The following is a 20171-nucleotide window of genomic DNA, read 5'->3' on the forward strand; positions in this document are numbered from 1 at the left end:
ATCTCAATCGTGCTTCTAAATGAACAGGCTTTAAATATGGAGTTCTACGAGGGCAGCATGCTTTGAACCCAGAAGAGCGCAACATCTTCATAACTGTAGAGGTGCTTACTTCAACCCCAGTTTCTGTATGTCATTATGTGTTAAACAAGGGTTCCTACTAACTTCTCAGAGAACCTTCCTCTTGGTTCTCACTGGAATTTTGGTGGGGTGTCCGGAACGAAGGAGGTTAGCAGTTGATTCTGTAAGCTTAAACTTGGCAATTATGCTTTGAACAGTAGATTCTGACACATTAAGTTGTGAAGAAATACCGGAAAGAGACACACAAGACTTGTATTTTACAATTCGTTTTTTTAAATCACTGGACAGTTGTTTCCTGTTCACCACGATGACCAAGCAGATAATGACGGAGACAGCGCTAAAGTGCCGGAAGTACATTTTTTGCTGGCTAAATTCCAATAATTATGAATCCAGTATCTAGTTCTGGAATGGTATAATGTAGTTTGTTCGCCAAACTAAACAATTTTTTTTACAGGAATATCAGTTTTTTTCACATATTCTGAACTGTATGTACACTTTCTGCTCCTCCTATTTTGGTCATTTGTTTATAAACAGTTTATTTGTTTAATTTACATACAAATTTATGTAGGTGTGTGTTAGTATAATATTTATAATATACCGTACGTCTATTTGCCTACTCGTGATACTTTATAAGTTATGAGCAAAAAACCACTTGGGACACAGGGGTACGAACACTTTCTGTTGTAACTGTACCATTGCTGTTGTAAGCTTATGCTTTACAACTTACAAATTTTTACTCTTATATAAGCTTGTGTTCTATCAAAAACATGTAATACTTACAAAATACCATTTTTGATACAATCTTCTGATTTATCAAAAAATCTAACAATTCCAAAATAATCTTTTTAATATAAACTTGTGTTATGCAATCGTAAAACTAATCCTGACAAAGTACTCTTAAATATGAGCTTGAATTCTATAATCAGAGTCTAATGCATGTATAAACTACAAAAATTTCCATAAGCTTGTGTTCTATTAAGAAGCTCTAACACTTAACCCTTAGAATTACACTTACCAATCAGTACTGATGGGGACTGCAATGACACCAAAGTATTGATGTATTGAAAATTATATCATAAAGAGCTTCAAAATATTTTAAGTTTCCATATTGATATTTAACTTTCTAATATTCAAAGCTTTAATATTTAGTTTAAAAATTAGAAAATATGTACTATGGAAGTTAATATTTTCAATTTAATAAATACTTAACAACTCTCACATTGCAGCTATTACTTGACTGCCAGTATTTCTTCTTTTGCTCATCTAAGCATTGAACTGAATTTTTCTTGCTTGCTCCAGTCTTTTATGCCTCATTTAATCCTTGGCAATATTGTCTTGTGATTCTCTCCACCTAATGTCAATGAACCTCTATTCTGGTACTGCATGAAAACATCACATTCAGATAATATTGTCACTTTTTCAAGACTGACTCAGACTCTAACAATGGGTAACATCATTGGAAATACATTTTCAAGTTAAGAAAATGTTAACTTCCAAAATGTACTTATCACACCACAACTAAAGATAAGATAAGATGGAGGGGCTGGCACCCTAGTGGGGAAACCACACTACATCCAGAACTTAATCGAGTACTGTGGGTGGAACTTTACAGGATTTATTATCACTTTTGGCCAGGCTCCAACCAGATAGTCAAGGTTTCATTGCTTGGGGTTGGAACAGGACCCTGGTTCATAAATCCAACACTGGTAGTTAGGGCAACTGGACTGCAAGATATATATATATGCGAGTGAATGCAAATCACTCCTACGTCTAAAAGTTAGTATCAACGAAAAATCAATCTCCTGGATAAGGGTGATACAGGGAAAATGAAACTCAAACAGGTGTTAACAACAAGTATAAGAAGTACCATGTCAGATCATGGCTGCCTCCACAGAACTAGACTAAGGAGTGGAAGAGGAAGGTGGAAATGCTTGACAGTACCACAAAAGTAGAAACCAAGGTGTAGCTGCCAATCTGATGCTACCAATAGGACCTAACAATGAGTTAGAACAAATAATATTTAGTATCCTGAGTAATACATGAATTGGAGGGAAGACCTAAAGTTGAATCCAATCCTGTCCTGATGGAATGAATTCATTGCTAAAGCTAAAAAGGTTACATACTGAAAACCAAACTGCCAGTATTTGGGTATTACAACAGAACCTTGATCAAGATTCTATTAAAAAACAAAAAGGACTAAAAGATTGATTTGCTTTAGGGATGCTGTAAACATACCAACAGTCAAGAAGACAAGTAAAATCAAATGTGAAAATTAGGAATTATTGAATAAACTTCACTGGAAGCAACAATAAAGCACAATCAAAAATTGTTGTCACACTCAGGAAAATTAAAAACCTGTGTGTAAAATGCATCATGCTAATCAAGAAAGCAAGGATTGAGCAGGAATAGCAGAAGGAGCTAGCTGCACCATTATAGATGGCACAATACTATCAGTGGAGAATAGTTGCATGATACAGGTATGTTCAGAAATGGTGCAAATCTGGTGGGGTATAAAGACTGGTACATTGCTTACTACAAACTGTCAGCAATGCTTAAAGAGTAGACAATGACCTAGATAGCTTTCTTGTGTGAGTGGAGTATGTCCATTTCAGAATAACAATGTTTTAGCAGGAATAGTAAAAAAATCAAAATTAAATATTTTAGTTTTCTGAAACTACATACTGTCAAATTTCAAACAATGTTATCCAATAGTTTCATTTTTGTAAAGATATTTCTTGAAAGTTATGTAATGTACTTCCAAGTGAAGCATGGTGTGATCATAAGGTTGATGGGGTAACAATACTGGTTATACTAGTTAGCACACCAAATGTCATTACTTTTTATTATTATTCATTACTTATCACTGTAATTTTATTACTAAGATTGTTTTGCATTGTTAGCTTAACATATCTATTTAAGACTAACCTAAATCTCCAAAGCTGGCTTAATTTCACAAGATATTATAGGGATTACAGTCAAATATAATTTTACTGGTGAGAGTACTCAACCGATGAAACAATGAACTGTAACTTTTATAAGTAGAAAAGTAAAAAGTATATATAATTAGTTATATTGATGGCAAGGTTGGTTTTGAGTTTTACTACAAGTACACAGCTTAATCTAATCAGAAAATATTATTTAAAATGTAAATAATCCTATATAATTACATAAACATACAAATCTTACATGTAAATGATTTTACACAATTACAAAAATGTACAACAATACCCCATCTAAGTAATCTTATATAATCACATACATACAACAATCACTAAGTTCATAATACCACATAGCAATCTTACATTTATATAATAACCTGTGATAATGTACATTTACACAGAAGTAGGTATGAATCTCATACATATATAATCATATGTATTAATTCTGGTATTGGGATAGAGACAATAAACTCAAAAATACTGTAGTCCAGAAATTACAGTAATAAAATAACACAATAAACAGAATTACTGAGACACCATAAATGATAATATTTAACTTTGAAATCAAAATATTCCTTTTATTCCATCTGTTCCTTAAATTTATTTGAATGTGTATTTAACTTTTAACATTCATACTGTAATAAAAACATGTATACATTATCACACCCAAAATAAGAACATTAAGATGATTGCAAATGCAGGGTAAAGTACTACTAGCAGCAATTTTCTAGTTAAATAAAATCTTCCATTTCAGTTTTATACTGTTTTGAGATTCAAAATGGTGTTGAGAGCAGACCAATATGCAAAATATGCCATGTTGTAGAAATCATAATAACACAAAAAAATTTATCATGTAAAAGAATACGAGATAGCTACTATTATAAAAAGGTAAGAACTAATCACAGGCACTAAAAGGTTCAAATTCAAACTTGATTGCAAGTTTAGTGAAGTCTAGAGAGGTATTTGAGTTGTTGATTTTTTCTTTATTTACAGTTACATCTTATGTTTCCTTTTTACTGAAAGAAATATCTTTACTTCATTTAAGAATAAGCAGTACCATTGTCCTTTTTTCTTTGCTTCTTATGGCTTCAGTTTAATTTTGTTGCTTTAAATGACAAAAGTACAATAGATTTCGAAAATAATTTTTTAATCTATGTGTTTATCTTGATATGTAGAGTCATAATCATTTTTTGTGCTGTAAAATATAATACATTATTGTCAATCACTGTTTCTAATATTGGTCCAATATTATCTATTATATCACACTATGTAACAAAATCTTTACTTTTTTTGTTATTTCCTAATTGCTTATGCCTAAAGTAAATGGAAAAGACCTATTTTTCTCTTCAAACTTTGCTTTTGTGACTTTGGTAATGAAATTTTCAAAATTTACACATCTTCCAGAACATTCCAGGTAGATTCAGTGCCGAATAGTTAATAGAGAATTTTCTTGCACTTTCAAGAATTTAAGAATGTTGTAGAACTTAACAAGAATTTTCTAGAACTTTCCACAGTAATATATACAGGGGCCCATCACTCACCACTTCAGTTTAGTTCTAGCTGCCCAAGTGAACAGAGAACTATATCATTTTATCAGAAATGGCATCAAGAAGCTGCAAGTATTCTCCAGATGCATTCTGCTATGCATGTGGCAAATTTATCAAGATAAGAGCAAAAGGTACTTTGCGACAGTATCTGCTAAAATATGTAAAGCCTACAAGGCATATTTTGGCATGCCTGTCAGGGATCAAAACAAACGCTGGGCACCTCAATTTACCTAAGAGCATTGCAAAAAAACTCTAGAAGGTAAGACAGACAATTTTTGCTTGCTTGAATAGCAAGATTTTATATTATACAAATTTTAAACCTTTTAAAATTTAAATATTTTAAATTTATTTTTTCTATACTGTTGGAAATTTACAGGAAAATATCGCAAAATATTTTGCATGAACCTCTTACATAATAAACACTTTTATTTTGCTCTTCCGGAGGATGACACAGAGGGGAAAAGAGAGCCATGAAGTTCTCTATTCCAAGAATGTAGCATGAACTTACTGACCCCTCAAACAATTGCTACTTCTGCATGGTGAACCCGTCCAAATGTCGGACTGACAAGAATGAATCTGCTATCATATATCCGGACCTTTCATCATCTATTGTCCCAGTGCCACACTGCCCTGAGCTCCATGTACCCATTCCAACAGAGAGAAAGCAGCCAATCTCAGAAGAGAGCAGCATATCAAAAGAGGAAATAGACGTTGAAGATCCAGATTACAATTTCAGAGGTGCAGCTGATGAGAGAAATCCATATTACCCCAACCAAAGAGACCACAGTGGTGTGATCAGAGATCTTGGTCTAACAAAGTCGAATGCAGAGCTTTTGACATCTAGGTTCAAGGAGTGGGACTTATTGGATAAAAGTGTGCATGTTGCAAGTCAGAGGAAGCATCACCAACATTTTTTCAAGCTTCTTCACTCATCAAGATATCCTGGACTTTGAACACCACTACCAAGGAGCGCATAACGAAAAACATGACGGCAAACTATATTTGGGGGCTGATATGTGAAAGTGATTTACATTACAGTCGTAAATCTCAAAAAACTACTCACTTCAAAACATTTTTGTGTAACTTTAGTATAAGTACATGTAAATCTTGATTGATATGTTGTTTTATTCAGATCTTATGTGAATAAAAATGTGCAAATTTTCCCCTTTTTTACATAGAAAATAGGTTAATTTCTAAATTCATTATCCAGGTCACAAAAGCAAAGTTTGAAGGGAATAATGGCTATTTTCTGTACTTTTACAACATGAGCAATTAAGAAATAACACATACAATCCAGGAACAAAATTTGTATTACTTAGTGTAATTATACATTAATATTCTAAACCCACCTAGCTCCCGATTTCTCCAGAACTGAATTTGCCATGTCCATCTTCTGACCACATACCAGTAGTAGCTGACGACTTCCTTGTTGGTAAGTCTTACTGGATGGGTTAGATGAGGACATAATGACTTTGTAACCACAAGGTTGACCAGGTGGAGGGAGGGCAAGATTCTCACTAGCAGGGCAACCTGTATTGTTCATATGAAGTTGTTTCTCAAACTGCTGCAGCAAACTGTCTTTCTCTTGGAGAGTTTTTTTCATCTGTAGAACCTGAAATACATCAGTGAAATATAACTGAGAATACACAGACATCTACTGTGCCAAACTCAAATATACATACTAACATTAAGATGAAACTCTTGACAAATTCAAACAATATCACCAAAATATTAATACATGCAAGATGCAGCTATGTCATCACAGTATTACCACCTAATAAACTGCAGTTCACATTACAATAAAACAAAACCATTTACACCTTAATATAAAGTCAAGAAAATGTCATTCACAGCAGTGTAGCTTAGATCTTAAGCAACAATAAAATTTGAATATAATTTATTGTGAAAGTGTCAGAATGTGAAGTGCCATAATAACAAAATTGAGATAAGAAGAAAGGCAGTTCTATCTTTCACAGATATGTCGTCAGTTATATGATGATGCCTTCACTGGTGAAACCAAGGTCATTAATAAATGAAGTATTAGTGAAAAGTACATTTGCTCCTTTTCTTAAATCTATATAAAAAAAAAATTTTATGTTTGCAAATTTTTTACAGATGTAAAAACTAGGTCAACTAGAGAATCAAGGAAAACATGTTGAATCATCACCAACAAACAGTTAAATTAAATTATGAATGCATATTAAATTACTTTTCTTTCAAAATATCATTAAAGTATGTTCCAACAGTGAAATGATGAAAAAAGTCATTCTGTGATTTTTTTTAATGAAATATGAGTAACTATTGTATGCACAAGAAAATCTTTTACCTACTTGCAATTGTTCTTCTGCCAGTTGTTGTGTCAGTCGAGCATTCTTAGCTTGTTCTTCATGAAGTCGAAGCAAAGCTCCCTGTATACTAGTCTAAAGAAAGTCGTTCACAAATTCAAACTTTATTGATCTATAGAAGCTGGAATTAACTTCAAACGGTTTCTCTCACTTTCCACACTAAATGCTACGTAGTTACATCATGTTACGAGTGTTTAAGCTTATCTGTTTCTTTATGTTACAATCACTTGCATACACACATCATAATACACTAGTGCTTGTCTATTTACACTACTTACACTATGTCAACAATATATTGGAATAACAAATTAATCCAGTAAACAATGTAACTAATTTTATATAATAATTAAGCTACAAGTGAACAATGGCATTAAAAAATTAATGATTAAAATGCCCCAATTCATCAGTTAGAGTACCTTAACTGTTATAAATATTTTATATATAAAATTCATCTATTGCATCAGTACTTAACTATTCACATTTTACTTAACCTCTTTACCCATTGAGATGTCACAAAAATGTATCTACTTGCACAGTTAGATGTTATACCAATACTTAATCATTTACATTTTTCTTGAATTGTCTACTTATTGAGAATTTACACCATTACATATTTACTTCCATCTTACTTGAGATTTTACATCTTTAGATGTTATGAATAAACTTACTGACTTACATAGTTAGATGCTACACTAGTACTTAACTACTTACGTCATTTTCTACACTAGCAACCGATGAATATGGATGAACTACTGTGTAGCCATGTTCTTCTGTAACTATTGGATAAGACTCATTTTCTACTCCCTATAAAGAAAGATTAGTGTTGTGTGAAAAACACTTCCTATTATATTTTACTCCAGAATCAGAATGAAACCTATTTAAAATGAAAATAATCACATGAAAAGGTAATCTTGAAGTACATACACTTGCTACTTTGGAGACACTGTAACAACCTTAGTTAAAACTGTATTTTAAAAAGAAAAGCTTCACAATACAAACTGCATACAATAACTAAAATACTTTTTTATATCACTCCTGTGAACAGTTATAAAAAGTTTTCATTTTGTTATATAAAATGTTAGTAATTTACTCACATTATAAGGCTAATTTATAAATTTCAACAAATTTCATTTCATATGTAGCCTATCTGTTTACAACATACTAGGAGAGACTATCGTCTGAGTGTTAAGCGAGTTACAAGAATCACAAATGTTATAGGTGTTATAAATAAATAACCAAGGCAATGAAGGTATAAAATAAAATATAAAAATTTCTCATCAGGTTTTTACAGTACACAAGTTTACTTTCACAGATTTTCTGACTGTACATACTTCAAATATTACAAGATACAATGTTTTAGATTATTTCAGAGGAAAATCAATAAATTATGTTTTTCACACCTGAAGAAAACATATTGTTATGACGTTACTCTGTGGTCTATTAAAACATCAGCAATAGTATAAAACAAAGTTTTATGTATATAACTGCAGTACATAAATCAGTATTCCAAACACATTAGTACTTTAGAAAAAGTGTAATTAACATATTAACTGTGCAGAATCAAATAGTTAACAAAACCAAAATACTACTCTTAAGTTTTCATATGAGAAGTATCATATTCTTCACAACATGTAGTCTTGTACACAACATTTGAAAATATAAGCACTTTAGTTACAAAAGTGAACAGAGCAAGCTGTGTTGTTAAACCTAAACCAAAAACTCAATCCATCAGTAAGTGTAGTTAATTAAATTCAACCTTCTCATATTTTCTGCTAAGACAAATTAGAAATCACTATTTTGTCAGTTACTGCCCTTACTGTGAGAAATATGTTTGGCCATTTTCCTGATAATTCCTCAAGGTATGGCCAACTAAAGAGATTTGGGCTAATCTTAAATGCATATATAAAGCTAACAATGCAAAACAATCTTTATGATGAACATATATTAATATAAAATAAACAAAACAGAAAGGTAATGACATTCGGCATACTAAATAGTGTTTGTTTGTTTTTTTTAATTTCGAACAAAGCTACTCGAGGGCTATCTGTGCTAGCCGTCCCAAATTTAGCAGTGTAAGACAAGAGGGAAGGCAGCTAGTCGTCACCATCCACCACCCACTCTTGGGCTACTCTTTTACCAACGAATAGTGGGATTGACTGTCACATTATAACGCCCCCACGGCTGAAAGGGCAAGCACGTTTAGCGCGACGGGGATGTGAACCCGTGACCCTCAGATTACGAGTCGCACGCCTTAATCCACTTGGTCATGCCGGGCCACTATATAGTGGCCAACAGTGTTAAATAAATTAATATATAAATTATACATATCTTACTTATGCAACACAAAAACATCTGTTAGTATGCATTAGATATAAAAATTAATTTCTTTGAAAAACATGATTTTAGTTACTAATTGTAGCATATTTCTATTGCTTTTCCAATTCTTCCCAACACATCTTTTGATCTGTGTGTTGTTAGAGAAGAGGAGTGATAACTGTGACAGTTTATGAGAAATACATTACTCTCTAAAGAGTAATGTCTAAGAGAGTGTTTCTCCTGGTCTTCACTTTATGTTAGCCTCTCCTCTCATCCATAAGTTCTGTGCTATCTTACAAAGACACCTTGCACGATCTCAATTAATTAACAGATTTACAGTACCAGTGTGCGAAATGGAAAATAAAAAACCTATGCAGAAAAAACTCTAAAATAATATATCCAAAATCTTATTTATTAGCTAGTCTGTGGTATTCAGGTATGCTAATATCAGCAAGACAAAAGATTCCACAAAAATAAAAATTCAAGAAATGCTAAATAGAAAAATACCACACTTTTCTATCAGACAAAAAGTTAAATGTAATATTCCAAATGCAACAGAAAATCCCTGTCTATGTTACTTGGAATAATCAATGACTTTTATCAGTTTGTAAAGGTAATTGTATCATTCTTTAGGATAGACTTGCTTTCTCACAAGGAGAAAACAGACAAGCTTCATAAGTAAGGGATTAGCATATGTTTATGACCTTTAAATATCATATTAAAAAGAATGTAATAATTCTTAAATGGTATATAACCTGACAGATACCTTGACACAATAAAAAACATTATTATGCATACTTAGAGCAAGTTACACAAAACTTGAAAAATAAAACGTTTGATAAAAAAAAAAATGATTACATTGTTTGAAAATTTAATAGCATCTTTAGGTTTTATATGTATTTTAAAATACAACATACATAATTTATTAAATACAGATTTTTTTAATTATCATAATGCATAAATAGAAGCATAGAATAAAAATGTAATTTCATGGGAATTAACAGCAATGCAGTAATAAAAGGATTTTGGGTAAATTTTTTTATAATAACATTTGTAAACTGTATACAAAAAAAACAACTTTAATTGTGTGAAAATGTTTTGCCACAAAGTAAATTAAGATGAAGAAATGTGATATATGTTACAGTCAACTTAGCTGCCTGAAATAAACTGAAAGCTAAAAAAAAAAAAAAAAAACTCTTCACAGTTTTATACATCTACAAATGATTATTTCATTGATTTAAAAATGATTTTACAAAGGCAGAGAATTATTAGTGAACAATGGAAGTTTTTAACCTTCCTTCACATCTATTCCCATCATAAAGTTCACAAACAACAGATTAAGATCATATTCAAAATACAACCATGTATATTTTGAGTAAAATATATATATACACACACACACACACATTTATTTATATAAACCTATATCTTGTACCAACAGAATATAAAACAAGAAAAAACAGCCTTCCCTTTTTTGTGATGCTAAGTACCCAACTTCTGTACAGAAATTTGCCAATTAGAAAAATCACTAAAGAGGTTTTTACTACAGTCTTGAGATTAACATATGTTAAAAATTCTTGGACCTACAAAAAGATGAAGTTCCAGAAAGAACTAAACCTAACTTGAAGAGAATATCAATATTCAAAACATTGTTTGAATGACTGACTAATAACATACAAATTATATTTCTGTATGACTATACAAACAAATGTTGAGTGACAAGAGTGCACTTTATAATAAACAACAATGTAAGTTTTAGAAACTCAAAACCTGAAAACACTTTTTCTCAGCTATTCCTCCATATAAGATAAATATTACATTTATCTGCTTTTGTGTTTGTAACTTAGAAGCCCTTTCATAGCTAGTTTCTTACATGATTTTATATACTATTATAAGTAATGGTGTTTTTAACTTCTCTCAGTGTTGGTTGTTTCTGTTGATATAAGTAAACATTGACCACCTTGTGTATTAGAATACATTATAGGAGTAATAAATTTAACTATTCAATTATATTAAAACAAATTATTAGCCAATTTTTTATTTATCTTTATAATGAATAATCTTACACACTAATGTATCAAAAAAAAAAAAAAAGATTACTGCAGCTTTTAACGATAACAGAAAATTCTGATTATCACCTGGACACTCATTCCTTGAAGAGTTAGTTAATTAAACTGGTAATCCATGTTGGCAACACAACCAGTCCCTACTGACAGCAATAAGAACATTAATAATTGCTTTGTTAACCATTTACACTCCTATTGTGTGCTAAATTAAATATATGTATAGGAGTGTCACACCAGCATCTAGGTCAATCACCACTCACACCCCAGGATGCTAAAGTTTTGGGTTGCATTAACAAGCATGTAGCTATAAAGTGTTACAGATATAAAACTGTTTGGACACATCCATAGTACACAATCTTTTGGGCATGACTAAAATAATGAGCCTGGCCAGGCCATAGTCAATAAAACAATACTTTCTTCAAGTAACGAACAGAATGTTTTTGGGAGTCTAGTTTATAGAGAAGTTGTTTACAGTACCTTCCACATATTAGGGTGCAACTTGCTTGTTTCCATCAGGCTTTTACTACAAGTAGTTAGGAAGTCTCTTATTTACAATACATTTTTCACAAAAAATAAAAAGATCTACCTCAATATTTACAGAGACTAAATTGTTATTCAAGTGTTTACAGTTTATTGGTGATTTACATCTTGACAACATATTTCAATGAATCTAATTCAAACCCACTGGTTTACAGCGAGTCTAGTTTATAATTCATTCATTAACAAAACATTTATATGATCAGTTTCTAATTTGATTATTTACCAAATATTTTATGAAAAACTAGTTTGTAACCTACTTGTTTACAGCACATTTTCATAAGTCTGGTTTGTAAATCATTATTGAGAGCTGTAAGTTCACGTTTATCTGTTTCTAGTTGCTGATAATTTGTTTCCAGTTGCTCATAGTCTCCTGTCATCTCTTGTACTCGTTCCTCTAAGTGAATGCATATCACTTGTTGTCTTTCCAATTCAGCTGAAATTGCTTGTTTGTCTCCTTCAGCATCCTGAATCTTTGATGTAAGTTCTTGAACTTTCAACTTAATCTCTTCACACTAGTCAATACGAAAATCAATTGCTTTACCAAAATACACCATAAATATTGAATTATACATTGCAAATAAGAAGTTACTGTCAAGCTATATTAAAAAATAAAATCACTTCCTAACAACATATTTCTATAAAATCACATTACCTAATATTGTGTGTATATCTTTACAACATTTGTCAGTCTTTCATATACAAAAAAATTTTTTTTTTTAGCAAAGTATTTTTAATAAGCTAAAATAAAGATTCATCTATTAATATAGTAACTATTCATTTTGAATTGTCAGTGTGCAAAGTAATTTTTATATTAAAATCAAAAATACTTTTCCTCATCTCAAAAATCTCAAATTTCCTTTGTGTAATCTCTAAAACCTCTAAATACATTTCAAATATTTTACTTCAGTAAAACTATAGCTTCATTTTTTCTCTATCCAATCTCAGAATAATAGTGGTCAATCTGATCAACCTCTTAGCCAAAAAGAAAAAAAATCTAAATAAATCTATATTACTTTTTGTTTTTCTTTCTAGAATGACTTCAAATTGTAACATGAAATTACATTAATTTATCCAAGTAGCCTTATATTTGTAATAGTATACATTTATTAATAAATAAATTTTCTGTTTTTATTCCCCTTTGAGCTATGTCTGATTACTATCCACACCATTGTAATTTTTAAATCACTTGGGGCATGTGAAGCTCACATTGTGCTATTGGATTACGTTACCCACAAGTTACTACAAGGTGCTGATGAGCATGCCCCATGAAAAGTTATTATTTATTTTACCTAATCGGATCTTAACCCAATCAAAAATAATCTTTATTTTTACATTTTAGTTATTTTTGCAATAATAAATAAAGGATAAACATAAAAAAAAAATGAATAAACACGTTATCTCCTGTTTTTCGTGTCAATTGTTGAGAAAACTTAAGCCTACTTTTATACTAATTGTTGTAATGTACTAAATTTTTTATTTACTTAAATAACATACCAAAGAACATTAACAACAAGCAAAAAGCAGACAATTTTCTCTAACAATTACAATTTTCTGCCTTTTTAACTATGCAACAACAGCTGTTACAAATTCATTCACCTAGAAGTTGCAATTCCCATTGGAACTAAAGTTGTATTACAAATGAAACACACTTATCTGTTCAGAATACAGCATGGTAAAGTATGCCATTTGATAGATAAAAACTTTGAATTTCTCTTGGTTATACATAATATATAATTGAACGTAATAGAGAACTACTAAAAAGTCCTGAAAGAGAAGATGTGACAGGTAGGAGTAGCAGCAGGGGTCTAATTTTTTATTCAATAGCTCTGTTGGTTGATCATTTGTTATTTATTGGAGCAAAGCAACCAGACTATCTGTGCCAAATAACCAGTAAAAAAATGTTAAAGTAAAATTATTGTAAAAATAAATAGTAATGAAGCATAACAAGTGTCCAAAGTTCTGAAAAAACAGTTAAATAGAATTAAAAAGGCCAATTGTTCATAAAGAGTTAAAATCACAAGCAAGTTGTACAGTGTCACAAGCCATGACACTGTTCAATGCAAGGGGTAAACCCATAGAAAAATCATGTCTAAAATGTTGCTGTAGGTCATGGTAATAACACTGACACAATAGTAAAACATGAGTAATTGTGACTTCAGTATCACAATTACAAAATTGGTAGATTAGTCCCACATAAAAGAAAACAAGTTACAAAACTGTGACCAATGAGTAGCCTAGTTAGGACAACTTCCTCCCTCCAATTCTTATGAAAACAAGAGGGCTAAAGAACAAGAGAAGGTTTGATCTGGAAATACTTGTTACAGGTGTTGTTCACCACAAATTCAATACCAACTGGCATGGAGTCAAGCCTCTGGTATAGGACCATAGTCCATTTATTGAATAAGCAAGGTTTTGATTGCATCAGAGAAGATAGACTTAGCTGTGATGTCATCAAGCTCATTCCTGAGAATACAGACATGGTCAGGTATCAAGAAAAACTAGATACAAATAGACCAGTCATTTATAAATATCAACAAGAACAAGGCAAGAACTAACCCTAAACAATTCCAGAACCAGTAGAGAGCTAAGAGGGTCATTGTAACTAGTACAATCTGTATACTGCATAGCTCTACATGATCCAGAGCAAGAGAAATGGCACACAACTTCGCAGTGAACACACAAACTGTAGAGTGGACCCTATAAGCAACCACAGAGTCACAACATACCATGGAAGATCAAACAGTCACCTGATTTTTTAACTGTCTATATAAACCAGAATGGAAGGATGGTTTGAAAAATGTTTGACAAAAAGATGATACTTCCAATTGGGAGTATCCACCTTCCTAAGATGTCTCAAAGAAAGCTCACAGATGGGGATGGTATTAATCCATGGAGGATTGGATGATCAGTAAAGAAAGCAACTTCACACAGTAATACACCCAACTCCGCAAGATGCACCTTGATACAAAGGATAAAGGGATGATTGGCAGACTATTACAAAAGAGCATAACCCACTGAGAAAGGAAGACAACCCCAAGAAAGATGTAGTAAGAATCAAAGATTATGGGCATACTGCAAAGAAAGTTGAATGATGGAGATAGAGTTCATGGGACTCAGTGTACAAGCTCTTAACTGCAGAAGAGTGGAAAGCCCCAATGCAGAGACAAGGCCCCAGAAGCTGGCAGAACCATAGACTAGAGATCCATAGTCCAGTTTGGAGTGAATGAGGGCACAATTGATCCTGATCATGGAACAACAGTTTGCTCCTCATGAGGTGGAAGAGAAGATATGGAGGATGTTCAATGCCATCGCACTCTTGACAAGTAACTGCTTGATGCAAGGAAAGAAAGCTTACTTTTAAATATGAGCCCCAATAACTTTGCCTCAGAGGTCATGAGAAGAACATTATTTCCAAGACAGCTAGGGATCAAGGTGTATACCCTGTTGGCAGCAAAACTGTATGCAAACAGTTTTGAAGAAAGAAAAGGTAAAACTGTTTGCCATGGTCCACTTCAACAAGTGATTGAAGGCAGTCTGAAACTTTCAGTCAAGAAACCTCATGTTTGACAACTAACATGAGATGTGAAAATTGTTGGCATAGAGCCCATATGCAATAGTAAAAGGAAGTTTTGTAGTGACAGCATTAATTTTGATACTGAAAAGTATGACTCTCAAGACACAGCCCTGAGGGACTACACGTTCTTGTTGAAAAGAATGAGAAAGTGTTGAACCCACATGGACATGGAATTGCCTATCCAGTAAAAAGTTTTAGATGAAAATGTATAAATGAGCACAAAAACCCCTAGGAGTAAAATGCTATATCCCCACATATTGTTAGAAGCTTTATCGAGATTAAAGAATCAGATGGTTCATGGCAGAGCACTGTCAACGTAAACCACACTTGGTGGGTGAGAGGAAGATGTTTAGTTTCTTGAACCATTGGAAAATAGTTAGAGGGATTCATGACATCCTTCCCAAGCTTACAGAAAGAGAGGACAATAGCCCAGTAATGTGTATCAGGAAAAACATCCTTCTGCCAGATCTGGTTAAAAACAAGCAGAAGAATAGCAAGAGAGGTAGGATAGGGATGACATAGCATCTCACAATGAATGCCATCAGGTCTAACCAACGTACTGCCAAATCGATGAAGAGCAAGCTTAAATTCCACTAATGTAAAGGGGCAATTATAGTCATAGAGATGATCAGCCCAAAAGGAAAGAATTACTCTGTCTGAGACCTGATGGCCAAAGAAGGCAGGGTAAGAAACAGAAGTACTAGATTTATGAGAAAAGCTCTTGCTGAGAGTATCAGTGATGCTCTCAACATCTACAACTTCTTGGACATTGGAGAGCAACATGGAAAGGGGATGAAACGTATACTCCCCCCCCTCACATTCTGAATCTTGAAGTGAAAGAAGGCCACAGTTAGCTTGGTCCAACTTCCACAAAAATACACTGTTTAGGTGGCACTGACCATAGCAAATATCCCTCCAAATGACAGGAAAATGGTCACTACTCCATGGGTTACTGTTAAATCTCCAAGAATAGCAAGAGAGAAATCAATCTCAGTAAAAGACTGATTAGGGGTATGAAAATAAATATAAGAACCAGAATTGGAGAAAGGTTATGATCTGAAAGCATAAGCTCTACAGAATGACCCCTCCCCATCAATATCAGCACCAACCCTCAGAGGGGGATTGTGTTCATTAAAGTGTCTCAGAATGGCTGGTATGTGTATTAACACTATCAGCAAAGTGTTAATACTCATACCAGCTGCTCTGAGATACATTTTTATTTTGAGTGGGTTTCTCATCATCAAGAAAGTCTCTCAGTATTAAAAAGAGAAATGAAATCTGTTCATTAAAAGCATTAAGGTCTGATTAATCATAGGTCCCCACAGGAGGCAGGTAGAGAACAAACCATGATGGTATGACCCAAGGAAACCAGATGGTGATGGCCTCTAAGGGTGTAATGAGCTGCAAAGACAGGGTGGGTACACACTGGTCAACTAGCAGTGCCACCCCTTCATACACTTGTCCATTACATAAGCTGTCATATTGGTATAAAGACAATTGATGAAAGGTGACTGTATCAACAGGTTTCATAAATGTTTATTGTAAAGAAACTTTTTTGAATTTCATGCAAAGCTACACAAGGGATACTTGCACTAGCTGTTCTTAATTTAACAGTGTAAGATTAGAGAAAAGGCAGCTTGTCATCACCACCCACTACTAACTCTTGGGTTACTCTTTAATCAACGAGTAGTGGGACTGACCATTACATTATAAATGCTCTCATGGCTGAAAGGGCAAGCATGCTTGGTCTGACTGGGAGACAGCAAGTTACGAGTTGAGCATTCTAACCACATGGCTATGCTGGGCCCTGTAAGAAACAACATACAGGACGATAAAAATTAATCCAGACTTTAATTTCATACAGATTAAAATGAAAACCTTGGCATTTCCCCTGTAGCAAGCAGCAATTTTTTATTTAGGTGGAGAAAAATTGGATTTAGAACCCTTTGGTTTACAATTACATTGTTTGTCTTTATTAGAAAGTCTGTTGACTTCCGTGGATTTTGCCCTGGATCAAGTGGCAGGACTCCACCAGTAGATGGAGATTCCAACAACTGAGGATATGGATGAATAATTATTCTACACCTTGGGGCTGAAGAAGATGAATCTGAGCAGATGCCAAAAGCTAGGCACAAAGGAAGTGTACCCAGGCAGTCACTGGCAGAGATTGTGAAAATAGAGACAGGAGTACATGATGACTTGTCAACTCACTTATCCATAGAGGGCAAAAGACTGCTCACATGGTTTGAGAATGATCCTGTGGTAAAGATCTGTCTGCACTCCCACAGTAGCAGTGGAACATAGTGCAGCAGCATATGTTTGAGGTGGAGTTGGAAACAATAACTTCCAACCCTTAAAGTAAGATATGTTATTAACCATTTTAAAACACTGTACCTCTTTCTCCTCCACCCGTCTAGTGCACGAATGAAAGTAAGAGGGGTGAGAGCAACTACAATTAACACAGTAAGAGTCCAGTTTGCACTTATAGGCACCATCATCATTGCCACTGCAACAAGTACATGACAAAGAACCATGAAATGATGATGCCTACAAGTGACCACTGACACTGAAAACATATGGGAGGGATGGGAATACATGGCCCTTACTTATAGTTCAGATAACCCACTGTGACAAGTGGATGTAAATGCCAAAATCAGAACACTGGTAAGCAGCATAACTTTGTCCTCACAAGTGGAGATATGTCTCACTGTAAAAACTCGTTGGGTGGAGAAACCAGTGAAAATTTCCCACTCAAAGATATTCTTCAAATCCCTCTCAAAAATGACTCGTTGTGAGGAGTAACCTTTATGACTATATTCCTAATGGCCTTCGAATTCAAGAGGAGTTCAGTGTATTTTGGGGTACATGCTTCCATCAAGATGTCCTCAGAACAAAGCCTCTTGACTGACTTCAGAGAGCACACATGCCCCTCTAATATCTTTTGAATAAATAAAAGGAAGACCTTTGCCATAAAGGTTCGTCTATCAAAGAACGTAGTATGAGAAAATGAGATACAGGTTTAGAGGGAGGTGGAGACTGATGTCTTGAGTTTAAATTGTAGTTGTTTATCAGTGATCTGTTTTTAAAGTATTTTATTTTTACTTGGATTTCGGGTAACCGTAATGAAAGAAGAAAGATTCAGTGCCCACTGACCCCACCCATCATGGAGTCCTATGACAGAATGCACTACACTGCTAAAAACGACACTGCAGCAATGCCAGGGTTTTGAGAGTACTATTCATAAACACCAGCATCGGATGTAATGTCCATAACACTTGTTGGGAATGCCCAACACTGGTACTGAGTTGACTAAGCCCAACAGAACCAGCCAAATTACTCTGGGGGCAGCACACCAAGGCCACCTGTCTACAGTAATTAAAGGCCAAAGTGATGTAGAGAAAACCCACTTGTAGAGAAAAATAAAGATGTAAAAACGGCTCGTTTAGGTTGAGAAAATTACTCTTGGTAAAAAATATTTTACAAGCCATTTTTATATATATATTTTAAAGGCCAAAGTGATTTGATGAGGTTGCATCCCTCAACCACCATAATCCTCTCCTCCTCTTTACTGGTTGCAACTCATGGCAAATACTATGAGTGGACATTCAGATCCCATAGGAGGTAAACTGAAAAGACAGAACCTTCTTTGATGAGGTTCCTTCACCACATACAGGCATTCAAGCCAAGGGGCAATAGCTCTGTAACCAAACAAAATTGAGGGCTATAAAAATTATGGTTTGTCTAAACAAAACAATTTTAAATAATCAAGTAATTTACATATAATTTCATACTTTCTGAATGAGTGGTGTATAAAACAGAGAGTAAGGTGCCTAGAAAATATGTCATGTGTGTTACACTAGGGAAAATTCAAGAATTTGTTTAATATTTTGCAGAATTAAGAACTTAAAATTTGTATACTATTAAAAATGTGGATTATCAGCTAACATTTTATTCTATACTAATTGGTATAACATGAAAAGTAGTTTGATAACATTTTGAATGTAAGACACTACAACTTTGTTCATGCACAGTAAAGGATACCTGGAATGAGAGGGTTAATAGTTATATGCTGCCATCATGTCAAGAGAAAAACAATATGCTTTACAAAATACAACAGAGATTAAAATATGTAATCAGTTACTCACATCATTGTGGCTAGCTAACTTATTTTCGAGTTCTAGCAACTTATCAGTCAATTCACAGTTTTGCACACGAAGCTCCTCAATCAGAAATTTTGATTCTTCAAATTTCTTTTGATGATCATTATGAACAAGATTTATCTGTTGTTGCCAGTTCATCAATGTCTGGAATTGAGTCTTCATGCTTTTGTTGTTTTGTTGTAGCACCTCTGTATAAGAAATAAGTTAGCACATCTGATTGTTTTACAAATTTCATAAATATGATGCATAAACCTCCAAGTTAGCACTTGCCCTTCTTAAAACTAAGATTAATAAGTACTATATTTACTTTTATAAGAGATGTGGTTACTACTTTTTACATGGACCTTATGAAGGTAAAGACTGACAGAATAATATATAGATTAAATTTGTAATGATCACTCAGACCATTTGAATCTATATCCAGACATTATAACATTCAGGTTTATCCGAAATAATCATTTGTACACCTAGCGGATATAAATCCTAATTATACAACACACAGGTTAACATGTAATAATCTGTTCACAGACCTTATGGATATAAATTCTGATTGTATAACACAAAGATAGTTTCTAATAATCTCTGTACATTTTATAGATTGAAATC

The 20171-nt window shown here is 33.3% G+C and overlaps 1 protein-coding gene across 2 annotated transcripts in view; it reads right to left on the reverse strand.

Moving 5' to 3' along the window:
- LOC143250561 (optineurin-like) overlaps positions 1-20171 on the reverse strand; it is a 54644-nt gene that overhangs the window by 20715 nt on the left and 13758 nt on the right. For both annotated transcript variants that reach the window (XM_076501299.1, XM_076501297.1), the window contains exons 3-7: positions 19551-19753; positions 12089-12343; positions 7621-7713; positions 6895-6984; positions 5914-6176 (exon numbers count right to left, since the gene is read on the reverse strand). In XM_076501299.1, the coding sequence (XP_076357414.1) occupies positions 5914-6176; positions 6895-6984; positions 7621-7713; positions 12089-12343; positions 19551-19753 (904 nt within the window). The remainder of the gene's footprint in view (positions 1-5913; positions 6177-6894; positions 6985-7620; positions 7714-12088; positions 12344-19550; positions 19754-20171) is intronic.

This window comes from Tachypleus tridentatus, chromosome 5, assembly GCF_004210375.1.
Source record: "Tachypleus tridentatus isolate NWPU-2018 chromosome 5, ASM421037v1, whole genome shotgun sequence".
Lineage (NCBI taxonomy): Eukaryota > Metazoa > Arthropoda > Merostomata > Xiphosura > Limulidae > Tachypleus > Tachypleus tridentatus.